Source organism: Chlorocebus sabaeus, chromosome 23, assembly GCF_047675955.1.
Source record: "Chlorocebus sabaeus isolate Y175 chromosome 23, mChlSab1.0.hap1, whole genome shotgun sequence".
In the NCBI taxonomy this organism is placed as follows: Eukaryota; Metazoa; Chordata; class Mammalia; order Primates; family Cercopithecidae; genus Chlorocebus; species Chlorocebus sabaeus.
Genome location: NC_132926.1, coordinates 47,203,896 through 47,230,901, shown reverse-complemented (window position 1 = coordinate 47,230,901; position 27,006 = coordinate 47,203,896). Strand labels below are relative to the sequence as shown.

The window sequence follows — 27,006 nt, the reverse complement described above, 5'->3', positions numbered from 1 at the left end:
AGCCATCAGCCAAAATCCTTTAGTGACAGATTAGCATATTGTTTAAAATAGGAGGTTGTGGGGAAATTGTTGTCTAAATGAAGTCTAGGATAAATAGCTACACTTATTTAGTAAAATGTGCCATTTTGCTGCTTTATAGATCATGCTAAGTTCTTTTTTTTTTTTTTTTTTGAGATGGAGTCTCGCCCTTTTGCCCAGGCTGGAGTATAGTGGCGCAATCTCGGCTCCATGCAACCTCCGCCTCCCAGGTTCAAGTGATTGTCCTGCCATGGCCTCCTGAGTAGCTGGGGTTACAGGTACTCACCACCATGCCTGGTGAATTTGTATTTTGAATATGTGTTTTTATGGTAGAGACGGGGTTTCACCATGTTGGCCAGGCTGGTCTCGAACTCCTGACCTCAAGTGATCCACCTGCCTTGGCTTCCCAAAGTGCTGGGATTACAGGCGTGAGCCACGGCACCCGGCCAGATCATGCTAAGTTCTTAAAGCAGGCAAGAGTTCTGAGTGGCTAGCCCAATGTGGGCCATTCAAATACTCTTCCACTTAGATTTGAGTCTAGAGCTGTCAGTTCTTCACATTTTGGTACATAGTTTTACGTACGAATGAGAATCTACTGACATTTTCTCATGCCTGCTGCTTCTGGCGTACTAAAGCTTATCTTTTAAAAAGGTGCATGTGTGTTTATTTATGTGTGTTAAGTACCAGGAGTGAGAGAGTAAATGTATGTAGAGGGGTGAGGGAGAGTCTTAACTATTTAGTTTGGGTGTAACCATCAGAAAACAAACTTACTGGAGTGAGATGGTTAACTTGGAATATAGCGACATCTTATATACTGGTTAATGAAACATCTGCTCCACTCTTAGGTCAGCTCTCTGGAGCTAAAGACAGCTACGTTTCCCTTACCAGGTAAAAATTCCCTGATATGTTGACTGTTATGGATATTTGAAGGCCTTCTAAAAATATATATAAATTTATAATTTTTCTCAGGCAGGGATCCAAGTAGGAATGCAAAGAGAAAGTGTAAAGGTATTCTTCAGAAAGTCCCCACGATATTGACTTTCCCTTTGAAAAGTGCCTTATGGTTTAGCTGCTATGTGTGTGTGAGTGCATACTGTCAAGTTACATGACTGGTGAGGAATTTACTTTTGATTATTTTTCTTGAACTTGTTCTCTTCCAAATATGGCAACAACTTACAGGAGTTCATGATTTTTTTCAAACTCAAGCCTTAAGGAAGAAATTCTAACTTCGCATTAACCATGTTCTTTTGGGAAGAAAAAAAGTATGAAGTAAAAAGGGAAGTTTAACCTTTTGGGGGAATTGGAACTCAACATTACTCTCACATGTTAAGATTACTTTAAAAGATAGAATTTCAGAATTTAAAAAACTAATCATTTTTAATATATAGGAATACCTAGTTGCCCATGTTTTGAATATTAGTCTCTCTTCACAACTTTGCATACTGTGGAATAAGGGATATGTGAGAGGATTCAGTGTGAAAAACATGTTCTTTGTACAGAAAAAGCTCTTCATTTGAACTTGGTAGTGACTGGATGTTTAGGAGCCTGGCAACTTCAGGCACTTCTGTAGCAGCTTTGGATGTTAAAGTGTCTTTGGCCTGAAATCCTAGGAGGCTCTCAAGTGCCTTCCAGCCAGTCCCAGAAATCTTGAAGGCAGCATCTTTTCTCTGTGCCTTTGCCTAAGGCAGTCTTCTGGGAGCTGGTACTCCCAAAAGCATACTGTTGACTTTGGAAAAGAGTCCTCCCCATCCCCAAACCAGCCTTCAGCCTGTGTCTTTGGCACAGGATTTGGAAAGCTTGGTGGGGCTGGATGCTTGGGAGCTTCAAAGAGAGCATAAATTCCTCTGTAACTTTTTATTGATCTAGTTTTGCTCCTAAAAATGTATCTGAGGTCAGGCATGGTGGCTCACGCATGTAATTCCAGCACTTTGGGAGGCTGAGGAGGGTGGATCACCTGAGGTCAGAAGTTTGAGACCAGCCTGGCCAACGTGATGAAATTCTGTCTTTATCAAAACTACAAGGCCAGGCACGGTAGCTCACTCCTGTAATCCCAGCACTTTGGGAGGCTGAGGCAGGCAGATCACAAGGTCAGGAGTTTGAGACCAGCCTGGCCAATATGGTGAAACCTGTCTCTACTAAAAATAAAAAAATTAGCTGGTGTGGTGGTGTGTGCCTGTAGTCCCAGCTGCTTGGGAGGCTGAGGCAGGAGAATCGCTTGAACATGGGAGGCAGAGGTTGCAGTGAGCCAAGATCACGCCGCTGCACTCCAGCCTGGGTGATAGAGCTAAACTCTGTTTAAAAAAAAAAAAAAAGCCACGTGGTGGTGTGCACCTGTAATTCCAGCTACTCAGGAGGCTGAGGCATGAGAATTGCTTGAACCCAGGAGGCAGAGGTTGCAGTGAGCCAAGATCATGCCAGTGCACTCCATGCCTTTTGCACTGGACAAAAGAGCAAGACTGTCTTAAAAAAAAAAAAAAAAAAAAAAGTGTATCTGGGGGTGGTACTCATTCTGTGATATACATTTAAGTTTGAGAAATACTGGTAATCTTCACTTTTGCTCTTGGAATTTGACTGCCTGTGAACTAAAGCTGTGGTCTCCAAAGTGGGGTACGTGACAGTAATTTATTGAAAATCAGGAAGAGGCCGGACGTGTTGGCTCACACTTGTAATCTCAACACTTTGGGAGGCTGAAGTAGGTGGATCACTTGAGGTCAGGAGTGTCAGCCTGGCCAACATGGTGAAACCCAGTCCCTACTAAAAAAATACAAAAATTAGTAGGGTGTGGTGGCACACGCTTGTAATCCCAGCTACTTCTGAGGCTGAGGCAGGAGAATTGCTTGAATCCAGGGATGGAGGTTACAGTGAGCCCAGATCGTGCCAATGCACTCTAGCCTGGGTGACAGAGTAACTCCATCTTAAAAGAAAAAGAAGCCGGGTGCGGTGGCTCAAGCCTGTAATCCCAGCACTTTGGGAGGCCGAGACGGGCGGATCATGAGGTCAGGAGATCAAGACCATCCTGGCTAACACAGTGAAACCCCGTCTCTACTAAAAAATACAAAAAACTAGCCAGGCGAGGTGGCGGGTGCCTGTAGTCCCAGCTACTCGGGAGGCTGAGGCAGGAGAATGGCGTAGACCCGGGAGGCGGAGCTTGCAGTGAGCTGAGATCCGGCCACAGCACTCCAGCCTGGGCGACAGAGTGAGATTCCATCTCAAAAAAAAAAAAAAAAAAAGAGAAAAGCAGGAAGAAAATTTCGAAGCTTCTGTTTTTTTTTTTTCTTTATTTTACTTTTAGAGACAGGGTCTCTTTCTGTTGCCCAGGCTGGAGTGCAGTGGCATGATCATAGCTCATAGTAGTCTCAAACTCCTGTGCTCAAGTGATCCTCCCACTTCAGCCTCCTGAATAGGTAAGTAGGACTATACAGGTGTGTGCTACCATACCTGGCTAATTTTTTATTTTTTGTAGCAGTGGGGTCTTGCTATGTTGCCCAGGCTAATCTCAGACTCCTGGCCTCAGGCAATCCTTCCTCTACTGGGATTACAGGCATGAGCCACCACACCTGGATCTATTTTTCCTTTTATTTTTTTAAGTTGTAGAATATTTATACAAAACTAACAACCCATATGTGTTAAGTAAATATTTTAAAATGAAAGAGATATTTTTCTAAATAAAAATAACTTAGTGAGAAGACTATACTCATTTATTTACTTTCTACGTCTGATGTCTGGCTGGTCATTGAGAAGCTTTTTTTTTTTTTTAAGATGGAGTTTTGCTCTTATTGCCCAGGCTGATGTGCAGTGGCCTTGATATCTGCTCACTGCAAGCTCCGCCTCCTGGGTTCAAGCGATTCTCCTGCCTCAGCCTCCCAAGTAGGTGGGATTACAAGTGCCTGCCACCACACCTGGCTAATTTTTGTAATTTTAGGAGAGACAGGGTTTTACCATGTTGGTCAGGCTGGTCTCGAAATCCTGACCTCAGATGATCCACCTACCTTGCCCTCCCAAAGTGTTGGGATTACAGGCGTGAACCACTGGACCCGCCTGGCCTTATTTTTCTTTTTTCTTTCTACATCTCATCCTTTCTTTAACATTTTATTTTGTGTAAGGTTTTTGTTTTTTGTTGTTGTTTTTTGAGATGGAGTCTCACTCTGTCATGCAGGCTGGAGTGCAGTGGCGCAATCTGGGCTCACTGCAACCTCTGCCTCTCGGTTCAAGTGATCCTCCTGCCTCAGCCTCCAGAGTAGCTGGGATTACAGGCACGTGCCACCACCCCTGGCTAATTTTTTTTTTTTTTTTTTGAGAGAGTCTCGCTCTGTCGCCAAGGCTGAAGTGCAGTGGCCCAATCTCAGCTCACTGCAGCCTCCGCCTCCCGGGTTCAAGTGGTTTTCCTGCCTCAGCCTCCCAGGTAGCTGGGACTACAGGCATATGCCACCATGCCCAGCTAATTTTGTATTTTTAGTAGAGACGGGGTCTCTCCATGTTGGTCAGGGTGGTCTAGAACTCCCGACCTCAGGTGATCCACCCGCCTCGGCCTCCCAAAGTGCTGGGATTACAGGTGCAATCCACCATGCCTGGCCACTTTATCTGTTTTTTCATATATAAAATTCAGATATAATACATACATTTTAGGACTGTTATGAGGATGAGGTGAAATTATACATTTAAAGCATAAATATGCTTAAAGCATGTAAAAATAGTGCCTGGCATATGGTAAGCCTACAATGAATGTTGACTGGCACTATTATTATTATGGGTGAATAGGGGTAGATTTTCTTATGCTTTCTGCTATACACTGAATGTTTGTATCCTTCCCCCACCCCCAAATTCATGATGTTGAAATCTAATCCCCAATTTGATAGTATTTGGAGGCCTTTGGGAGGTGATTATGTCATCAGGGCTGGTGGGATCAGTGCCCTTATAAAAGAGACCCCAGTGAACTCCCTTGCCCCTTCTGCCATGTGAGAACACAGCAAAAAAAAAAAAAAAAAAAAAAAAAAAAAAAAACTGTCTGTGAACCAGAAAGCTGGCTCTCTACCAGACACTAAATCGGCCAGTACTTTGACCTTGGACTTTCCAGCTTCCAGAGAAATAAAATTTTGTCTTTTGTAAGCCATCCAGTCCATTATTTTGTTATAGCAGCTAAAACAGACTAAGACCCTATCTTTCTTTTTAGTATTGATATAAAGCTATATATTTAACAGGGACAGTCAGCTGTTACTGGTAAGTTAAAATCTAGAAAGCAAGATTCATTTTTTTCCTATGTATATGAAAGTATTTAAGAACACTTCGGTTGGGTGTGGTTGCTCACACCTGTAATCCTAGCACTTTACAAGGCAGTGGTGGGAGGATTGCTTGAGCCCAGGAGTTCAAGACCAGTCTGATCAATACAGGGAGACCCCATCTCTATTTAAAAACAAAACAAAAACAAAAACACTTGTACCCTCAATTGAAAGGTCTTTAGAGGCAGCCAAATTCCAGATAGAGACAAATATTCCTTTTATTCATGTTTATATGATCACTATGTATCATTCAAAAGCCTAATTCACTGGTGATTTGCCTATGTGATATGGCCTACCTTGAGCCAGGCTGATGCTTTTGGAGAAACAATGAAAAATGTTATACTGAATTCAAATTGTATTTCAAGGATGTATACTTTTGAAGAAAAAATGTTGGGAGATAAGTGGAGTAGTGTGATGTTTAAAAGTGCACTCCAGGCCGGATGCGGTGGCTCACGCCTGTAATCCCAACACTTTGGGAGGCCAAAGCGGGCGGATCACCTGAGGTCAGTTTGAGACCAGCCTGGCCAATGTGATGAAACGCTGTCTCTATTAAAAAATACAAAACTTAGCCAGGCGTGGCAGCAGGCACCTTTAACCCCAGCTACTCGGTGGCTGAGAGGAGAATCAGTGAGCCGAGATCACGCCACCGCATTCCAGCCTAAGTGAAAGAGCAAGACTATCTCAAACAAACAAATAAATAAAAGTATACTCCAGGCACAGCAGCTCATGCCTGTAATTTCAGCACTTTGAGAGGCTCAGGTTGGGGGATCACTTGAGGCCAGGAGTTTTAGACTAGCCTTGGCAACATGGCAAGACCTCATCTCTACCAAAAAAAAAATTGTTTAAGTATGGTCTTGTTGCAAATGAAGTACTGATAAATATACCCTTGAAAAAGCCTCTGCGTTTGACAGAATAACGTGTATATATTCTGTGTACTATAGCACCTCATTAAGACCAATCTGGCCAGGTACAGTGGTTCACGCCTGCAATCCTAGCACTTTGGGAGGCTAAGGCAGGAGGAATGCTTGAGCCCAGGACTTCAAGACCAGCTTGGGCAACATGAGGAAACCCTGTCTCTACAAAACACAAAAATCGGCCTGGCACACATCCATAGTCCCAGATACTTGGGAGGCTGAGGTTGGCAGATCCCCTGAGCCTGGGGAAGTTGAGGCTGCAGTGAGCCATGATGACACCACAGAATTCCAGCCTGGCAACAGAGCAAGACCCTGTCTCAAAAAAAAAAAAAAAAAGCCAATCTGAGTTAATTTCCTAAAGACATCAGGTCCACCATTTTTGTTGCACTTAACACCAAATTCCAATGATCTATTTGATTGTCCATTTCATTGATTTCAATGGAATATGAGCTCTCTGAGATCAGAGTCCATGTCTTATATTTTATATCCTCAGTTTTGCATTTAATAAATACTTGTTGAGTAATCCCAGCACTTTGGGAGGCCGAGGCGGGTGGATCACGAGGTCAGGAGATTGAGACCATCCTGGCTAACATGGTGAAACCCCATCTCTACTAAAAAATACAAAAAATTAGCCGGGCATGGTGGCGGTGCCTGTAGTCCCAGCTACTCGGGAGACTGAGGGAGGAGAATGGTGTGAACCCGGGAGGCAGAACTTGGCAGTGAGATGAAATTGCGCCACTGCACTCCATCCTGGGGGACAGAGCGAGACTCCGTCTCAAAAAAAATAAATACTTGTTGAATTGTTTATGGTCACACAGCTAGTAAGTGACAGACCTAACATTTAAGTCCGTATCTATCTTCACTCCAAAACCTGCCTGTCTGGTAACAATAAATACTATATAGAAGATGTAGTTTGTGGTACATACATGGTATTTTAGTTTTTTTCTGTTTGGCCTGCTCATATCAAGCAGCATTATTAGAATACGTCAATACTGCTTTCATTATTTGCACTCTGCAGCTAAAGGGACTGGAAAGAGGATGCTGCTATTGTAGATGCTAATGCAAGTGTTAAATTTAAGGAGTAACTTTACCTTTTTTTTTTGTTTTTTTGTTTTTGTCACCCAAGCTGGAGTGCAATGGTGCAATCTCAGCTCAATTCAACCTCCGCCTCCCAGGTTCAAGCAATTCTCGTGTCTCTGCCTCCTGAGTAGCTGGGATTACAGGCGTGTGCCACCATGCCTGGCTAATTTTTTTTTTTTTTTTTTTTGTATTTTTAGTAGAGACAGGGTTTCATCATGTTGGTCAGACTGGTCTGGAACTCCTGACCTCGAGTGATCTGCCTGCCTCAGCCTCCCAAAGTGCTGGGATTACAGGTGCGAGCCACTGCACCCAGCCTAGAGTAACTTAACCTTAAGAACAGGTAAGTGACTGGGTGCGGTGGCTCACGCCTGTAATCCCAGCAACTTGGGAGACTGAGGCGGGCAGATCACGAGGTCAGGAGATTGAGACCATCCTGGCTGACATGGTGAAACCCTGTCTCTACTAAAATAGAAAACATTAGCCTGGCGTGGTGGTGTGCACCTGTAGTCCCAGCTACTCGGGAGGCTGAGGCAGGGGAATCGCTTGAACCCTGGAGGCAGAGGTTGCAGTGAGTCGAGATCACACCACCCCACTACAGCCTGGTGACAGAGGGAGACTCCGTCTCAAAAAAAAAAAAAAAAAAAAAATGAACAGGTAAGTGTTAGGCCTTAGCAGCATCCTATTTATTTATTCATTCATTTGTATATTTTTTGAGTCCAGGTCTTGCTCTCTTGTTCAGGCTTGAGTACAGTGTCATGATCATGGCTCACTGTAGCCCCAAACTCTTGGGCTCAAGTCGTCCTCCCACCTTAGCTTCCCAAAATGCTGGGATTTCACACATGAACTGCCATGCCTGGTTTATTATATTTTGGAATCAGTGTCTTGCTCTATCATTCAGTCTGGAGTACAGTGATGTGATTACGGCTCACTGCAGCCTCAACCTCATGGGCTCAAACAATCTTCCCACCTCAGCATCCTAAGTAGTTGGGACCACAGGCATGTGCCACCAAGCCTGGCTTTTATTTATTTATTTATTTATTTATTTATTTATTTATTTATTTATTTAGTATTGGCAGGGTCTCCCTATGTTGTTGCCTAGGGTGACCTCCAACTCCTGGGCTCAAGCAGTCCTCCTGTTTCGGCCTCCCAAAGTGCTGGGATTATAGGCATAAGCAATTGCACCCGTCTGGGAAGCTCATCTGAGCCTTGGTATCCAGAGTTTTTATTGGAGTTCATCATGTAGATATGATTAATTAGCCATATGGCTGATTTCAGTTTCCAGTCCCTCAGGAGGTGGAGCTGATACCATGTGACCCAGCTTTTTCACACTAAATCACATTGTTAGACTATCTTGCATGACCCAGGGCCCCAGGCAAACAAAAACACTATGAAACATGACATCTCAAGGGTTTAGAGGTTACTTCCAAGAAGCCAGCAGTAAAGGCCACACTGTTCTTTGGCAAGGTTAAATCCTTTGCACCTGCCCCTCTACATGGTAGAAGGGCCCATTTCCTCGATTTTTTTGGATTATGCTATTTCTTCAGTTCTCTCTTAGCTTTTCATCAGAGGTAAAAGTAACCTTTGTAGTTTCCAGTTACTACAGCTAGATCATGGTGCAGTAACAAAAATCTCAGTGATGTTTTATTTCTCTGGGCTAGGAGTAGTGGCTCACGCCTGTCATCCCAGCACTTTGGGAGGCTGAAGCAGGCAGATCACCTGAGGTCAGGAGTTCGAGATCAGGTTAGTCAACATGGTGAAACCCCCTCTCTACTAAAAATACAAAAAGCCAAGTGTGTTGGCTCATGCCTGTAGTCTCAGCTACTTGGGAGGCTGAGATACGAGAATCATTTGAACCCAGGAGTTGGAGGTTGCAGTGAGCCAACATCTCACCACTGCACTCCAGCCTGGGTGACAGAATGAGACTCTGTCTCAAAAAATAAATAAATAAAATAAAGTTTATTTCTCATCTATACTAAACTATCCTCCTGTGTTGTAAGAGGGGAAGCTTTACTTCACATCTTTCTAACCCCAGGATCCAGGATCCAGACTGATGGCAACTCTAACATCACAGTCCTAATGGCAGAGAAAAATCTTAGATAATCTCACATTTGTCACTTTCATTGACTAGTGCAAGTCACATGGCCGTGCCTGACTTTGGGGGAGGGGATGGCTGGAGAAGTACAGAGGAGCCACATAGTAGAGATTCGTTATAATATTTATAATATATCCAAAAAAGAGCTTCCAGAGGCCTGAACTAAATGAGCTCCTTATAGAGGCAAGTGGGATCATATGACTAACTTTGTGCAACATGAATCTAAAAAACTAGGACAGTGGATAGACATTAGTAGGAGGCTGACTGCTTTAAAATGAGGTAAAATTTTAGAAGTTTAAAGAATTTTAGAATTTTATACGGAGCTGCCTAGAGTGGTAGCAAATTCCTATATAAAAAATGAGTTGGTCACTATTTCTCTCATAGTGACTATTGTGAAGATAGTTCAGATTTTCGTGAAGCACTATTTTGCATGGTTATAACATTTGTCTGCTCCATTGAATCTAAAATAAGTTGGCTGCGCACAGTGGCTCATGCCTGTAATTCCAGCACTTTGGGAGGTTGAGGTGGGAGGATCACCTTAGGTCAGGAGTTCAAGACCAGCCTGGCCAACATGGTGAAACCCTGTCCCTACTAAAAATAGAAAAATTAGCCGGGCATGGTAGCACATGCCTGTAGTCCCAGCTACTCGGGAGGCTGAGGCAGGAGAATTGCTTGAACCCAGGAGGCGGAGGTTGCAGTGAGCCAAGATTTGGCCACAATGCAGTGACCCAGCCTGGATAACAGAGCGAGACTCCGTCTGAAGAAAAAAAAAAAAAAAAGCTACAGTCAACTTATAGCATAAATGAGTAGATGTGTCAGAGGGTGAGTAAACCTGGAATGTCTCCTCTTCCTTGATCAAATACCCACTAGCTAGTGGTTCACCAAATGGCTGGTGCTATTTTACTAAGGTCATCAGCTGATACAAGTGTGCAATTTCATCTTGGTGGCTAGATCTCCCTCTAAAGAGAGCTGGCTGGAAGATTTCTTGCTGGTATTTCCTGGCTCATGGTGCTTCTGTGAAATATCTGCAGACTAACGTGGCATTTAAAGCCCACTTCCAACCCTTCCTGGATTATTCAGTGGGTAAAGGTGGTTCCACCATTATAAATGTGCTTGCTGTTGTCTTCCTTGTAGCCACCACAGCTTCTACTCCACCAATTCATGTCTGGCACTTTCAAATCCAAACTTGAAACTCAAATCCTTTGCAAGTCATCTTCAGTTATTCCCTTCAGTTGCAATGATGAATATTTGTCCCCATAATTTTTTTTTTTTGTTAAATTTGAGACAGAGTCTCACTGTTGCCCAGACTGGAGTGCAGTGGCCAATCTTGGCTCACCGCAACCTCCACCTCTGGGGTTCAAGTGATTCTGGTGCCTCAGCCTCCTGAGTAGCTGGGATTACAGGTGTGCACCATCACACCCAGCTGATTTTTCTATTTTTAGTAGATACGAGGTTTTGCCATGTTGGCCAGGCTGGTCTGGAACTTCTGGCCTCAAGTAATCTGCCTACCTCAGCCTCCCAAAGTCCTGGGTTAGAAGGCATGACCCACCGTGCCTGACCCTATTCCCATGAATTCTTAGTCGAGATTTTATTGGAATGTTTATATTTGGTTATTTTCAAGAACAATATAACTTGTATGAGCTTAAAATATTTTATGGAAAATGATAAATATTTGAAAATAGAATAGTATAATGAACATCTAAATAGGGGTGAATATTTTCTTTTTTCTTTTTATCTTTTGAGACAGAGTTTCGCTTGGTCATCCAGGCTAGAGTGCAGTGGCGTGATCTTCGTTCACTGTAATCCCTGCCTTCCAGGCTCAAGCGATCCTCCTGCCTCAGTCTACCAAGTAGCTGAGGTGAGTTATTTTTGAGACAGAGTCTCATTCTGTCACCCAGACTGGCGTGCAGTGGTGTGATCTCAACTGACTGCAACCTCCACCTCCCAGGTTCAAGTGATTCTCCTGTCTCAGCCTCCTAAGTAGGTGGGATTACAGACATGCACCACCACGCCTGGCTAATGTTTTGTATTTTTAGTAGAGATGGGGTTTCACCATGTTGGCCAGGCTGGTTTTGAACTCCTGACCTTGTGATCTGGCCGCCTCGGCCTCCCAAAGTGCTGGGATTACAGGCGTGAGCCTCCACACCCAGGCCGTCCAGAGTTTTTATTGGTGTAGGTTTAATCAACTGTTCACATGGCTTATCTGTCTCCAGTCCCTTACTAGGTTGAATGAATGGGCTTGCTTGTTTCGTGTGTTGTGTCCTGGCTTGTGTTTGTCCAGAAAGTTGTTGCTCCTCCTTTCTTTCCTACTGGCAAGGCAGTGTACCTGGCCCAGGGCTGTGCTTACGGTAGAACTCAGTACTATGAATTGTCCATCTTCAAATAGCCTTCATTACATGGGGGAAAAGGGCAAGCATCCTCCTCTAGCCTCTTCCCATTGCTTAATAAAGTGTCTCCCTTTCAGTAGCTGCCCTAATTCTGGATCCTCTCAGTTCTGACATCTGGAAATTCACAGGGGGAAGGAGGAAGAAAATGAATCCCTTCGAAGTGGGTTTGTGTGAGGTGACTGATATGTCAGATATCTCACAAGAAAAACATAATAGCGGTAATTTGTTGTTCCATCCTTTCCTATGGTTATGGAATAATGAATATGACAATTCCGTGGGGCGTAGTGGCTCACGCCTGTAATCCGCGTGGATCATCAGGATGGCCCATAAAATAAGGCTTTTCATTATCATATGATCCTGGGCATGAAGAGTCCCAACTCCCCTGATTTTCATTTATTAGGTCCTGTATCTAAGAAATGGGGTCAGCAGGAGTTTCAGCATCTCAGAATTGTGGTGAAAACCAGTACAAGTAAGGAAGTTACTAATTCCCCATTTGGTAGGTCTCTCAACCTCAGCCACTGGGGACGGTCGACGCCGGACCACCAACAGCCCAGGCCTCAGGCCACGACGCGCAAGCGCAGCCTGCCAGCCTGGCTCCCTCCCAAAGCTTGCGTGCAGGTCGGCGGCGGGAGATCGGGTCTCGCGATGAGAGTGTGCGTGTGCGTGCGCGGCCCTCGCGAGGTCGCGCACGCCGCCTCCAACACTACAGGGTGGTAGCGGCTTCTTCGTACTGCGTCCGGGGCAGGACTGTGCGCGGCGGCCGCGGCGGGTGCTGGTAGCCAGCGTCTGCCTCGCAGCCGCCCTCGCTGCCTGCCCCTCCGCCTTGGCCCTTTCTCCGCACCGTGCAGAGGCGGCGGGCTGGGGAGGGAGCGGCGCCAGCGCGAGGTTCCCAGCCGCTGGGAAGCCCCTAGACGCGCGGAGGGGCCGGTCTACGAGCGGCTGAGGTAGGTGGGCGCGCGCGGGCTGGTCAGCCGGCCGAGAGTGTAGTCGGGCGGCGGCGAGAACTGGCGCCTAGCTGGCCGGGGAGAAGAGGCTTCCTGCCAAGGGGCCCTAGCGTAGCCAGGAGTGAGAGGAGGGGTCCCGGACGTAGCCTGCTCTTCCCCGGTGTGGAGCCATTACGGGGGGACATTCCTCCTGCGGCGGGGGGAGGGGGCCCCCCTTTCTTTTCTTTGAGAGGTCGGAATCCGCAGTCCGCTCTCCGCCTTTAAATGAAAGCCTGCCGGCTCCAGATCGGCGTCGCGATGGAGTGCCCGTGGACTTCTACGCTTGCGGAACTCCCGAGTGGACGGACAGCGGCTTATGAATTTTGCTTTTTAGAGGGTACGCAACCCTTTCTCTAGGGTGGCGTGCATCTTCTGCAAACTTGTTATTGCCATTACGTTAATAGTCGCTTTCAGCACACAACAGGTAATACATTCTAAACGCCTCGTGTCAAAATAAGGGGAGTCCTTATTTGTGCACTGTGGGGCCCAGTTAAGGATAGGAAGAAGACAAAGGGGGCCGTTATTTATGTGCAGTCCTATTATCGAAACTTCCCGTGGTGGGGCAGGGTGCGTGGCTTTTGGCCTCTGCTGAATGGACTTTGGGAGTAATTGAGGTGAGTTGCAAATCTTCATTTAGAATTATGAAACGTATATGATTATACGGACCTGATCACAGATCAGTTACGTGATCTGTGATCTTTGGAGAACAGAACTTGGGTTTCTTGACGCTTTCTCCATGTTTAGAAAGCTTCAGGGATGCTTTGTGAAGTTACTAAAAATAGTTACAGATCTTTATGTTGGCAGTAGTGACTGCCACATTCAAGAGAAGAGAAAGGAATTGTTCTATAAAGAAGGGCTCATTTTAGGGCTTAAACTTTAGGAGTTAAACACAATAAAAACAACTTCAACGATGGCAAGTTTTAGCTTATGCTTTGAGTATTCGAATTTAGTCACAGTCCAGATATATAGAAGCTCTTAGTTGACTCTTGTACATTCAGTGAACTATTTTTTTTTTTTTTTGAGACGGAGTCTCGCTCTGTCGCCCAGGCTGGAGTGCAGTGACCGGATCTCAGCTTACTGCAAGCTCCGCCTACCGGGTTCATGCTATTCTCGTGCCTCAACCTCCCGAGTAGCTGGGACTACAGGCAACCGCCACCTCGCCCAGCTAGTTTTTTGTATTTTTTAGTAGAGACGGGGCTTCACTGTGTTAGCCAGGATGGTCTCGATCTCCTGACGTCATGATCCGCCCGTCTCGGCCTCCCAAAGTGCTGGGATTACAGGCTTGAGCCACCGCGCCTGGCTCAGTGAACTATTTATTGGTTGTTTTGTTTGTTTTGTTTTTTGAAACGGAGTTTCACTCTGTCCCCCAGGCTGGAATACAGTGGCGCGATCTCGGCTCACTGCAACCTCTGCCTCCCGGGTTCAAGCAATTCTCCTGCCTCAGCCTCCCCAGTAGCTGGGATTATAGATGTGCACCACCACGCCCAGCTATTTTTTGTATGTTTGGTAGAGACAGTGTTTCACCATGTTGACCAGGCTGGTCTCGAACTCCTAACCTCGTGATCCGCCCGCCTCGACCTCCCAAAGTGTTGGGATTACAGGCGTGAGCCACTGCTCCCGGCCTCAGTAACTATTTAAAAAGATGATCTTTAATCTTTGATAGTCTGCACAGCCTGTTCTATAACTCTTGGCTTCTATTCAGTCCACACTGTCTAGAAATATAGTATTCATTCTTTTTTTCTTTTTTTTTTTTTTTTTCTGAGATGGAATCTGTTTCCTAGGCTGGAGTGCAGTGGCACAAAGTCAGCTCACTGCAACCTCCGCCTTTGGGTTCAAGCGATTCTCCTGCCTCAGCCTCCTGAGTAGCTGGAGCCACCGTGCCTGACTAATTTTTTGGATTTTTAGTAGAGATAGGGTTTCGCTGTGTTATCCAGGCCAGGCTAGTCTGTAACTCCCGACCTCAACTGAGCTGCCCACCTTGGCTTCCAAAAGTTCTGGGGTTACAGGCCTGAGCCACCGCGCTGGACCATTCTGACTCTTAAGAAATGTGGCTTGGGACCGGGCGCGGTGGCTCTTGCCTATAATTCCAGCACTTTGGGAGGCTGAGGCAGGTGGATCACGAGGTCAGGAGATCGAGACCATCTGGGTAACACGGTGAAACCCCATCTCTACTAAAATACAAAAAATTAGCCGGGCGTGGTGGCTGGCGCCTGTAGTCCCAGCTACTCAGGAGGCTGAGGGAGGAGAATGGCGAGAACCCGGGAGGCGTACCTTGCAATGGGCCAAGATCATGCCACTGCTCTCCAGCCTGGGCGACAGAGCGAGACTCCGTCTCAAAAAAGAAATATCGCTTGCATATGTTCAATCAGAGTCTTTCGGCCTGACACGGTGGCTCACGCCTTTAATCCCAGCACTTTGGGAGGCCGAGGCAGGTGAATCACCTGAGCTCGGGAGTTCGAGACCAGCCTGGCCAACATGGTGAAACCCTGTTTATTCTAAAAAAAAAAAAATACAAAAATTAATGTGGCATGATGGTACGTACCTGTAATCCCAGATACTCTGGAGGCTGAGGCAGGAGAATTGCTTGAACCCAGGAGGTGGAGGTTGTTGCAGTGAGCCAAGATCATGCCATTGCACTCCAGCCTGGACAAGAGCAAAACTCCGTCTCAAAAAAAAAAAACACCGGGAGTGGTGCCTCATGCCTGTAATCCCAACACTTTGAGAGGTGGAGGCAGGCAGATCACCTGAGGTCAGGAGTTTGAGAGCAGCCTGGCCAACATGGTGAAACCCCTGTCTCTACTAAAAATAAAAAAATTAGCTGGGCGTGGTGGCATGTGCCTGTAATCCCAGCTACTCAGGAAGCTGAGGCAGGAGAATCACTTGAACCTGGGAGACAGAGGTTGCGGTGAGCCAAGATTGCACCATTGCACTCCAGCCTGGGCAACAAGAGGGAAACTCCGTCTCAGGAAAAAAAAAAAGAAAAAAAAGAGTGTTTTAACAATAGCCCTGAAGTGGGAGGAGGAAGGCATTACGGAGTTCAGGGTTAAGCTCACATTATGCAAATACTTTTTATATAAACACAAGTATCCTGCATGTAAATATATAGTGATGGTTATGCACACAAGCATTTAATAGTGCTGATTCCCAACTTAATAAAGTTGAAATCTGAAAATAGGAAAGGATTGGTTTTAGTTCTGTTTGTGTTTTTAAAGTTAATTACTTACATGAGTAATTCTCATATTAAATTCCTTGTCCGGCTTGTTTATGAATTAAGTAGAATACTGTTCTGATTTCTTGGCAGTAGCAGGGAAGGAATATATAGAACATACAGAAGCCCTACACTTCAGAAATGTTAGGTCAGGGTCTTTTTTTTTTTTTTTTTTAAGGCAGTCTCACTCTGTCACCCAGACTGGAGTGCAGTGGTGTGATCTCGGCTCATTGCAACCTCTGCCTCCCGGGTTCAAGCAATTCTGCTGCTTCAGCCTCCTGAGTAGCTGGGATTACAAGTGCATGCCTCCATGCCCAGCTAAGTTTTGTATTTTTGGTAGTGACGGGGTTTCTCCCTGTTGGTCACACTGGTCTCAAACTCCTGACCTCAAGTGATCCACCCGCCTCAGCCTCCCAAAGTGCTGGGAGTACAGGTGTGAGCTACCACACCTGGCCAAGTTAGTGTCTCATTATCTTTCCATTGGAATAAATAGCTTTACTCTTATCGATTTGTGCTTAGAATAGTGTTTTGCATGGAGTTGGCCCTCAATAAACTTGAGTTATGTCAGAACTAAATTTACATAATACAAAGTAAAGGCATAAATGCTGGAGAATATTAAAGGAATGGAGAAATGGAGATGCGTGTTTTTTTTTTGTTTTTTGTTTTCTTTGAGACGGAGTTTGCTCTTGTTGCCCAGGCTGGAGTGCAATGTCATGATCTCAGCTCACTGCAGCCTCTGCCTCCCAGGTTCAAGCGATTCTCCTGCCTCAGTGTCCTGAGTAGCTGGGATTACAGGCATGTACCACCATGCCAGGCTACATTATTTTATTTTTAGTAGAGACGGGGTTTCTCCATGTTGGTCAGGCTGGTCTCGAACTCCCAACCTCAGTTGATCCACTCGCCTTGGCCTCCCAAAGTTCTGGGATTACAGGCATGAACCACTACACCTGGCCAAGATACTTGCTTTTTACAAATTGCATGTCTGTCTGTTTTTTTTTTTTTTTTTTTGGTTGGAGTTTCGCTCTTGTCTCCCAGGCTGAAGTGCAATGGTGCAGTCTTGGCTCATTGCAACCTTCACCTCCTGGGTTTGAGTGATTCTCCTGCCTCAGCCTCCTGAGTAGCTGGGATTACAGGTGTGCACCACTACGCCAGGCAAATTTTTTTTGTATTTTTGGTAGAGACAGGGTTTTACCATTTTGGCCAAGCTAGTCTCGAACTCCTGACCTCAGGTGATCTGCCTGCCTCAGCCTCCCAAAGTTCTGGGATTAGAGGCATGAGCCACCATGCCCAGCCGCACGTCTAATTTTTTAATGGTGTGTTTTTTTCAGTGTGGATTGATATCTGAGTCAAGGATAGTGGCATTTTGCCTCTAAAAGCCTAACATAATGTAAGCTGAGACTGTATATCCTGAGTGCTGATAGAGTATGAATATTCATATATATATACATATTTTATACATACATAAATATCTATCTATATATATATATGTTACCCTCCTGGTAAATCACATAACTTTTTTTTTTTCCCCAAATAATTTTCCCAAAAATTTTTGTAAATTTTTGTATTTTTAGTAGAGACAGGGTTTTACCGTTTTGGCCAGGCTGGTCTCGAACTCCTGACCTTAGGTGATCTGCCTGCCTCGGCCTCTCACAGTCCTGGGATTGTAGGCGTGAGCCATCGTGGCTGTCTTGATTGTCTTTACTAATTCTGGCATTTGCTTTTCTTTCATTTGGAAACCAAATCTCTTTGACTTTGCAGTCAGAAAGAATTTGTGGATATTTGGTGAGGAAGATGCTAAAAAGGTGAATAAAAACTTAAGTGAGAATATTTTAAGTTGGGTCTGTGTTTTCATTTTAGTATAATCGAGCGATTTCATGGTGAAGGGTGGATTCCCCCCCCCCCAACCCCCCCACCCAGGGAACGTTTGGCAATGTCTGGAGAAATTTTTGGTTGTCGGGCCGGGCGCGGTGGCTCAAGCCTGTAATCCCAGCACTTTGGGAGGCCGAGACGGGTGGATCACGAGGTCAGGAGATCGAGACCATCCTGGCTAACACGGTGAAACCCCGTCTCTACTAAAAAATACAAAAAAAAACTAGCCGGGCGAGGTGGCGGGTGCCTGTAGTCCCAGCTACTCAGGAGGCTGAGGCAGGAGAATGGCGTGAACCCGGGAGGCGGAGCTTGCAGTGAGCTGAGATCCGGCCACAGCACTCCAGCCTGGGCGACAGAGCGAGACTCCGTCTCAAAAAAAAAAAAAAAAAAAAAAAAGAAATTTTTGGTTGTCACATATTTAGGGGGAGGGAGAGAGGTGTTGCTACTGACATCTAGTGGGTAGAGGCCAGGAATGCTGCTAAGCATTGTACAATGCAGTGGACAAACCACACAAAATTATCTGACCCAAATAACAGTGTTGCTATTGAAAAACCTTGGTATGCTACACGGTAAATTGTTGGTTCTGAAGTTGAATTATCAAAAGTCATATTTGGCTTAACCATTTCCTAATGTGTGACCCTGGCAGAATGCTTAAAGTCTGTAAAATAGAGCTAATATTGTATGTTCCTTATAGGCTTGTACTGAGGATTAAATCAGATAATGTGCAAAGAACCAAGCTTATTGCCTGGCACATAACAAAATGCTAAAAAATTGCTAACTTTCAGCCAGTACTATATTTGGAACTCATCTTGAGAGTCTTTTTTCCCATCTGAAATTAGAATTTGAGCTAGAGAAATGATAATTAATAATCTAGTTCTTTTTGTTTTTGTTTTTTGAGACAGAGTCTTGCTCTGTGACCCAGGCTGGAGTACAGTGGCACGATCTCGGCTCACTGCAGCCTCTGCCTCTGGGTTCAACCAATTCTCCTGCTTCAGCCTCCTGAGTAGCTGGGACTGCAGGCACGTGCCAACACGCCCAGCTAATTTTTTGTATTTTTAGTAGAGACTGTGTTTCACTGTGTTAGCCAGGATGGTCTTGATCTCCTGACTTTGTGATCCACCTGCCTCAGCCTCCCAAAGTGCTGGGATCACAGGCGTGAGCTACCGTGCCCAGCCAATAATCTAGTTCTTGTATCTGTGGGGAGTGAGTGAAAAAAGTATTCCACTTAATATTTGTGTTTAGCCCAGTCTTGTTTTATGTTCTCAAGTCTAAAAAGCTTTTGCCATAAACAAGTAGCTTCTCACTGTAGATATTTTTCCATCAAATTGAGACTTTAAGCCAGCTTGCCAATTGCTCTGTATCTGTTGATTTTCAGCAAATGTTTCATAATTTAACAGAATTTGATTCTGTGACTTCATGCTCATTTCCTTTTGCCTTTACAAACTAAAGTAAGTTTACAGTGGTTTTGGCTAACCTTATTACCTGTTTGTAGCCTCTGGGAGTAACTGTTTTCATAACTGAAGTTTTGGTGCACTTTCACATGTATGAAGGGTGCACACAAATATCTCCTAACAACTTGGGGCTAGACCTTAATATATATTTGTGACTTTTTCTAAATCCAAATTGGAACCCATATCTTTATCTCTCTTTCCTCATCACAACATAATACTGTAGTCTCTGTAAAACTCTCATTTCTGGCCAGGCGCGGTGGCTGATGCCTGTAATCCCAGCACTTTGGGAGGCCAAGACAGGCCGATCACCGGAAATTGGGAGTTCAAGACCAGCTTGACCAACATGGAGAAACCTCGTCTCTATTAAATATACAGGCTGGGCACAGTGGCTCCCGCCTGTAATCCCAGCACTCTGGGAGGCCAATGCAGGCAGATCACGAGGTCAGGAGATCGAGACCATCCTGGCTAACATGGTGAAACCCTATCTCTACTAAAAATACAAACTATTAGACGGGCATGGTGGCGGGCACCTGTAGTCCCAGCTACTTGGGAGACTGAGGCAGGAGAATGGCGTGAACCCAGGAGGTGGAGCTTGCAGTGAGCTGAGATCACGCCACTGCACTCCAGCCTGGGTGACAGAGCGAGACTCTGTCTCAAAAGAAAAAATAAATAAAGAATAAAGTGAAAATACAAAATAAAAATACAAAATTAGCCAGGCGTGGTGGCGCATACCTGTAATCCCAGCTACTCGGGAGGCTGAGGCAGGAGAATCGCTTGAACCCAGGAGGCAGAGGTTGTGGTGAGCCAAGATCATGCCATTGCACTCCAGCCTGGGCAACAAAGTGCGAAACTCCATCTTAAAAAAAAAAACAAAAAACCTGCCGTTTCCTCTGTCTAAATGATATGGCTACTTAGAGCTGGTTTGTTGTGGTAGTGGTTTTAATAAGTCCTTTATATATATATACAAAAAAACCCACAGGGATATCCTTACAGACAAAATAGAGACTTTGGACCTTTTTTTTTTTTTTTTTTCTATTTCAAGAGCAGGAATCTTGCTGTGTTGCCCAGGCTGGATTCAAACTCCTGGGCTCAAGTGATCCTCCCACCTCAGCCTCCCTAATAGCTGATGCCACCATGCCTGGCTGGACTGTTCTTTAATAAGTCACAGGGCTTGTGTAAGGGAAGATGATCGACACTATATTTATGATCAAGGGAGAAAGCAACGTTGTACATTGAACTTTTTGTCTTGATAAATATACCTTAAAAATAGGAGGTATTGGCTGGGTGCCGTGGCTTACGCCTGTAATCCCAACACTGTGGAAGGCTGAGGCAGGCAGATCACGAGGTCAGGAGTTCGAGACCAGCCTGACCAATATGGTGAAACCCCGCCTGTACTAAAAGTACAAAAATTAGCAAAATGTGGTGCCAGGCGCCTGTAGTCCCAGTTACTCAGGAGGCCGAGGCAGGAGAATCGCTTGAACCCAGGAGGCGGAGGTTGCAGTGAGCTGAGATTGTGCCACAGGACTCCAGCCTGGGCGATGGAGTGAGACTCCATACCAAAAAAAAAAAATTTTTTTTTAAAAAGGAGGTATTGTATTATGGTTGTCATCTGTATTTTTGTAGTATAAGTCTTAAGGATTTGTATAATGTTCACTCATTTTAGCTAATGGAAATCTTTTTTTACTTTTTGTATTGGTACTGCCTTCTATTGGGCTGGAGGATATTTGAAGGGAGTCAGTACCTTGGGCCAAGAGATTGTATTCTTTACACTTGATCTTAGCCAAAAGGCCAAGAAGCAGTAGAGATTATGTTCATTGCGTGGCACATTCTGTCTTTTGTGAAGTGTAACATATACTCAGGGTTCTGCATAAATAATAAATTACAATAACGATGGAGTGTCCATCTTGTGGAAACTGTTGTCAGGCCAGTAGTATACATGTGAGAAATACAATAAAAGGCCAACAGGAGGCATTCCAAGAACATCAGACAAACTGAAATAAAGAATTGTGTTAATCAGTGGCGGGCGCCTGTAGTCCCAGCTACTCGGGAGGCTGAGGTAGGAGAATGGCGTGAACCCGGGAGGCGGAGCTTGCAGTGAGCCGAGATCGCGCCACTGCACTCCAGCCTGGGCGACAGAGCGAGACTCCGTCTCAAAAAAAAAAAAAAAAAAAAAAAAAAAAAAGAATTGTGTTAATAAGAGTTCTTGGCTTTACTGTTATTCTTTTGAGGTTTAGTAATCTAGAAGAGAAAAGCCCACAGAAAAGAACATTTGTTTTTGACTTACACACTTTTCCAGTTCCTAACGGGAGAACATTATAGCTATGAAATCAGTATTATAATAGAGTTATCTTGTATGATGTTTGTTCCATGATTAAATTGAGAAGAACAAGTATCCTTGAATCTGCTGATGTGTGTTTGTTTATAGGTGGTCTGGAGTCCTGCCTGTCAGCCTAATTTTAGGTAGCCTGCATAATTGTTGGAAGACAGACTGTTTTCTCACTGAATGCTGCATACAGATATGTATTTGTGTATGTGTATTTATATATATTTGTCTTTTATTTTTGGTAGAAAATGATGCATCCTGTTGCCAGCAGTAATCCAGCTTTCTGTGGGCCTGGCAAGCCTTCCTGCCTCAATGAAGATGCCATGAGAGCTGCTGATCAGTTTGACATATATTCCTCCCAGCAAAGCAAATACAGCCACACAGTCAACCACAAACCAATGGTTTGTCAGAGGCAAGACCCATTAAATGAAACACACTTGCAGACTACAAGTGGCAGAAGCATAGAAATAAAAGACGAACTAAAGAAAAAGAAGAATCTCAACCGATCTGGTAAGCGTGGCCGGCCTTCGGGAACCACCAAATCAGCAGGATACCGGACCAGCACAGGCAGACCCCTGGGAACCACCAAAGCAGCTGGATTTAAGACAAGTCCAGGCAGACCTTTGGGGACAACTAAAGCTGCGGGATACAAAGTCAGCCCAGGGAGACCTCCAGGTAGCATTAAAGCTCTATCCCGTCTTGCCGATCTTGGTTATGGCTGTGGCACTGCTGCTTTTCCTTACCCTATGATGCATGGCAGAGCAGTTCACGGGGTAGAGGAAACTAGCAGTGAAGTCAAACCACCCAATGAGTGAATGAGGCAGGAAAAGAGGGCCAGGTTTAGAAGGAAGATTGTGAATAATCCCAAAGCTTCTTGGTTTTATTTTGATATACATAATTTTATGGCCTGGGCTTTCCAAATTTGTTTTCCTGTTTGGTTTTTTTCCTGCTTTTGCTCAAAAACTGCCATATGCTGACAGATGCACTCAGGGCATGAGCAGTGGCATTGTATTTGTACATAGGTTCAAGTGTAACACCTAACTAAATCATTTTTGCTTTTCCTTTAGCGTTATGGTCATGTCTCATGTTTCATTACTATTTTGGGGCTGTTCTAAATAGATGCTTTATGTGATAAACAACTGAAACCATTATACCTATTAGTTTGTGAAGTAAGCCTACAATATAATAAATATACTAATGTATTTTTAACTGGTGGAGCAAAAAAGCAAACTAATGAATCAGGATTACTTGAGGTAATGGCTGTGTGAGTTTTTGTAACATTTACTTTCACAAGACGGGACACAGATATTTGTATGCGTTGGCATTTACATCCACTTCAAATGTTAAAAAATTTACTTTTAATGTTCTAGGTTTAAGCAGCTTGTAATTTATTGATCTACATGGCATTAATTGATTTAACCATCATTCCTGAAATAATTCTTTAGTGTTTGCCTTTGAGCAGTGATAGGTTGTGTATTTTTTAATCGCCTAAGAGCATATATACCAAACACTACAAGCAATTCATATTTACAGAAAATTTAAACTATTTTATAAAAACTGCACATTACATTTTTGGTGAAATATAGTGCATTCTGAGGATAGCATATTTCATATAATAGAAAAAGAAACATTCTCTAGGTTTGCATGTAGCTATAGTCACTATATTTTGCCTTTCATATAGAAAGTTTTAAAGTGTCATGTTTAAAAACATTTATTGGCCGGATGTGGTGGTTCACACCCAGCACTCTGGGAGGCTGAGGCGGGCGGATCACTTGAGGTCAGCAGTTCAAGACCAGCCTGGCCAACATGGTGAAATTCCATCTCTACTAAAAATACAAAAATTAGCCAGATATGGTTGCGGATGCCTGTAATCCAAGCTACTCGGGAGGCTGAGGCAGGAAAATCCTCAAACCCAGGAGGCAGAGGTTGCAGTGAGCCGAGATTGTGCCACTGCCCTCCAGCCTGGGTGACAGAGACTCCGTCTCAAATAAATAAATAAATAAATAAATAAATAAAACCATTTATTAATGTTGCTCATTTATTTGGAACATTTTTAGTTTTTCTCAGAAATTGTCCCATTGCATTAGCACTTACTGTGTTTTCAGGTTTATATCTACCAAAGGACATAAATTGAATGGTAGACTGTAAAACTGGTATAAACAGAATGCAGTTTCCTGACCATCAGAACCCAAATATTAAGAAACATATAGGAATCCATCTATGCATGAAACATGTAAAAAATATGTTGGTTAGTTTAATTAAAAATCTTATTGTGGCTCCAGTGAGACCATTTCATCCAAAAGATTTTTTTCCTCCAGTGATGTTTGCTTTAGAAGCAAGATAGAAAGGAAGAAAAAGCATTAGGTAGATATGTATAGTAGGGACAGAGGGAAATCTTTCTTTTTTCCTTTCTGATAGTAGTATTTCTTGTTACACATTTTATTTATTTTGAGTTTGTTCTAAATAAAATATTATAAACTTCAGACTTGAAAAAATTCCACTGAACTTTAAAGTTACAATGTTCATATTTGGGATTTTAAATGCCTTTGAGATTAAAATGTAGAATTGCAGGACCCAAAAACTTTTAAAATAATTAAAATTTTAAAAGGGCACATGTTGTGTTTTTTGGGCTTGCTCTCAGTTAATGCAAACTCTGATTGCAAATGGATGTCATGTTTCGTACCTTTTTTATCAGGAAAAAAGCAGCAAGCCTTCAGGTGTTCCAGTGATGCCTGACACAATGAGCTGGACTTTATGCTGCTCTTTACAGTAAGAGGTGTTGCATTGTATGTGGGGACTATGTGCACTGGCATCTAAGACAGTGACCTCAACAATATTAGCTTTGCACAAACCATAGAGAACGATGTTGGATGGCTACGTAATCAGTTATAACATTCTGGCAGCTAAATTGCTACAAGAGCTTCTTCTTGCAGAAGCTTAAAATACAAGATTTTTAATAATTTACTCAGAACAGTATAACTTCTGACACACACAAATGCTTGCCTCTTCATTCATATGTTCGTTACCTACTCTCCACACGTGTCTGTCATTTAGCTGTTTCTCAAGATGATGTTCAGCAGTTGGCTGCTTAGAATCTTTTTCAAGCCAGTTTCTAAGAAAGTTGTTTAATTTAATGTTCTACCTTAGAATAATGCACACCATTGTCAAAGATTTGATTTTTGTGTTTTATAGTAAGTCCATTTGACAATTTATTTCCCTTTCAGTTTATTTTCCTTCCTTATTTTGTTATACATGCCCTTCCCTTTCTCCCCTGCCTTTCCTACATTCATTCCTCTTCCTCTGCCCTTCAGCACATCTACTTACTGGTGCTGTGCTGTGTGTCAGAAGATAAAACAGGTGTATTATTGTATAATGAATTTTGTATACATGTTTATGAAATGGTGAGATCAACTAAAGGAGGCATGTTCATAACAGTGTTTATTATCAGGAGCTATGTCCCAGGAAAAAATAAAAAAACAGGGAGGGGCAAATGGCTACAGTTGTAAATGGATAACATCATTTAGAAAGCTGAATTTACTGTTCATCTGAGCGGTTACCTGGAGTATTATATCTATGCACTGGTGAGCATCTCCTGATTCCACTTACCTTTCTCCCTGTGAACAGTTTACTGGTGCCGTGCTGAAGAGAAAGACATCTAAGTGATAACATGAATGAAGTCTTAAAAATTTAAAATATTTTTACTGCTATATAAACTAAAGACTACATTGTGCATCTTTTCTAACACTGTCTCTTGTTACAATAAACACTGAAATAGCATGTTAAACAGTTGCCTATACTTTAATATAATCAGTTGGGGAAAACTGGCCTTTTCTCCCCCACTGTATGATTGTTTCTTGAACAGTAAATTGCTAATTTTATACTGTGTGACTCTGTTCTTCACAAAACACGTTTCATTATTCTATATTTAAACTGTTGGTCAGAAAATGATCTGCAATTCAAGTAAGTTTGCATTACTTTTTTCTTTAAAAAGTACTTTAACATGCCTTATTTATTATATTAGCAAATAAGGAGCTAATAACAGATGAAATTTTCATTTTTTTTGACAAATGTAACCTTGCATAACTAATATTTAGGATGATTTTGATACTATCTTTTAGAGTTTTGCACTGGATATTAAAAAAATATATTGGCACAATATACTGGAAGAAAATGAGTAGTATCTGGTTTAATTTTTAATATTTAGGGACATTTTAAAAAATCAGTGTTTTAATTAGACTAAAAATTCTTTATATTTTTTATTTGCTTTTTAAAAGAAACATCTGTCAAAGTAATATTGATTCCAAACTGATGTTTGTGTGAATTTACATGTCTATTTTCATGAACTAAGAATAGAGTTTCTTTGAGTTAAGGAGAAAAAAATATATATTTGGGTCCATTTATTAGGTTAAAGTTGACCTTTTCAGTGTAAAAATAACCACAGTGTGTGAGCTAAAGAAAAAAGGTAAATTTCTCCTTTATATTCTAAGAAGCTTTAAAAGAACAATTCAGGGGATATTGATAACTGCTACTCTGTCAGTCATTGTCTCTATATGCAGTAAAATTTTATGGTCCCTTTATAGTAATATAAAGAATTCAAACAGTTTTTCCAAACATTTTTTTCCTTGGACATAAAAAATTTTGATGCTATTCTATTTTTGTTTTTATTATAGCTTAACTGTATGCTGTTAAACTCTAGGATGTATCTGAATCTTTCCTTCCCCCCCCCCCAAATATATAAATCTGTGCTCTCACATATAATGTATTTAATTTTTGGAAAATTTAATGCTATAGTAAATCAAGTGTGTGATTTAAAGTAATCAGATCACTTTGATTCTTTAAGTTTTCAGAATTTCTTTTTTCCACAGGTAATTTTGGAGAAAATAATTACCAATTAACTGATAATAAGCACGCTGTCCTCTGCTGTAAAAAGTCTGAATAGATACTGTGTATGTTTCTATGTCCATGAACTTGAGCTACTCGTGTGCAATTATGTGTATGGGAATGGAGTAGTGTTCATGATTTGTATCTACATCATCATATGGATGTATATTTATTAATAAAGTCATTACTTTAAAACCAACTGTGTTTACTACTTTGTTTTTTAGTATGGTACTTTTCAAGTACTTAAGTGGTAAATGGTAAACCTTTTTCATGACTGTAGATTTTGTGTTTTTCTTAGAATTTTGCTTTTTTTTCTTCTTTTTTAAAAGACAGGGTCTCACTCTGTCACCCAGGCTGGAGTTCAGTGGTGTGATCATAGCTCACAGCAGCCTTAACCTTCTGGGCCCAAGCAGTCCTCCTGCCTTCCCACCTCAGCTTCCCTAGTAGTTGGGATTACAGGTACATGCCACCATGCCCAGCCTGATTTTTTAATTTTTGTAGAGATGGGGTCACTTATGTTGCCC

At 43.1% G+C, this 27,006-nt stretch overlaps 1 protein-coding gene across 3 annotated transcripts; it reads left to right on the top strand.

Annotated features, from left to right (window-relative positions):
* The first annotated feature begins 12,441 nt into the window (after positions 1-12,441).
* Positions 12,442-26,681, top strand: C23H5orf24 (chromosome 23 C5orf24 homolog). Of its 3 annotated transcripts, XM_038007704.2 has the most exons (3): positions 12,442-12,711; positions 21,847-22,276; positions 24,297-26,681. In XM_038007704.2, the coding sequence occupies exons 2-3, from the start codon at positions 21,850-21,852 to the stop codon at positions 24,335-24,337; spliced, it is 468 nt and encodes a 155-aa protein (XP_037863632.1). In that variant the 5' UTR covers positions 12,442-12,711; positions 21,847-21,849; the 3' UTR covers positions 24,338-26,681. The 3 variants fall into 3 exon arrangements, with proteins under 3 accessions (XP_037863632.1, XP_008012666.1, XP_008012667.1); XM_008014475.3 differs by having other exon boundaries at positions 12,445-12,711; positions 21,847-26,681; XM_008014476.3 differs by lacking the exon at positions 12,442-12,711 and adding an exon at positions 12,746-13,087 and having other exon boundaries at positions 21,847-26,681.
* The last annotated feature ends 325 nt before the right edge of the window (positions 26,682-27,006 follow it).

Bases quoted from the DNA above. Each gene is read 5' to 3' on its own strand.
- C23H5orf24 (XM_008014475.3), top strand. From the start codon at position 21,850: ATGATGCATCCTGTTGCCAGCAGTAATCCAGCTTTCTGTGGGCCTGGC.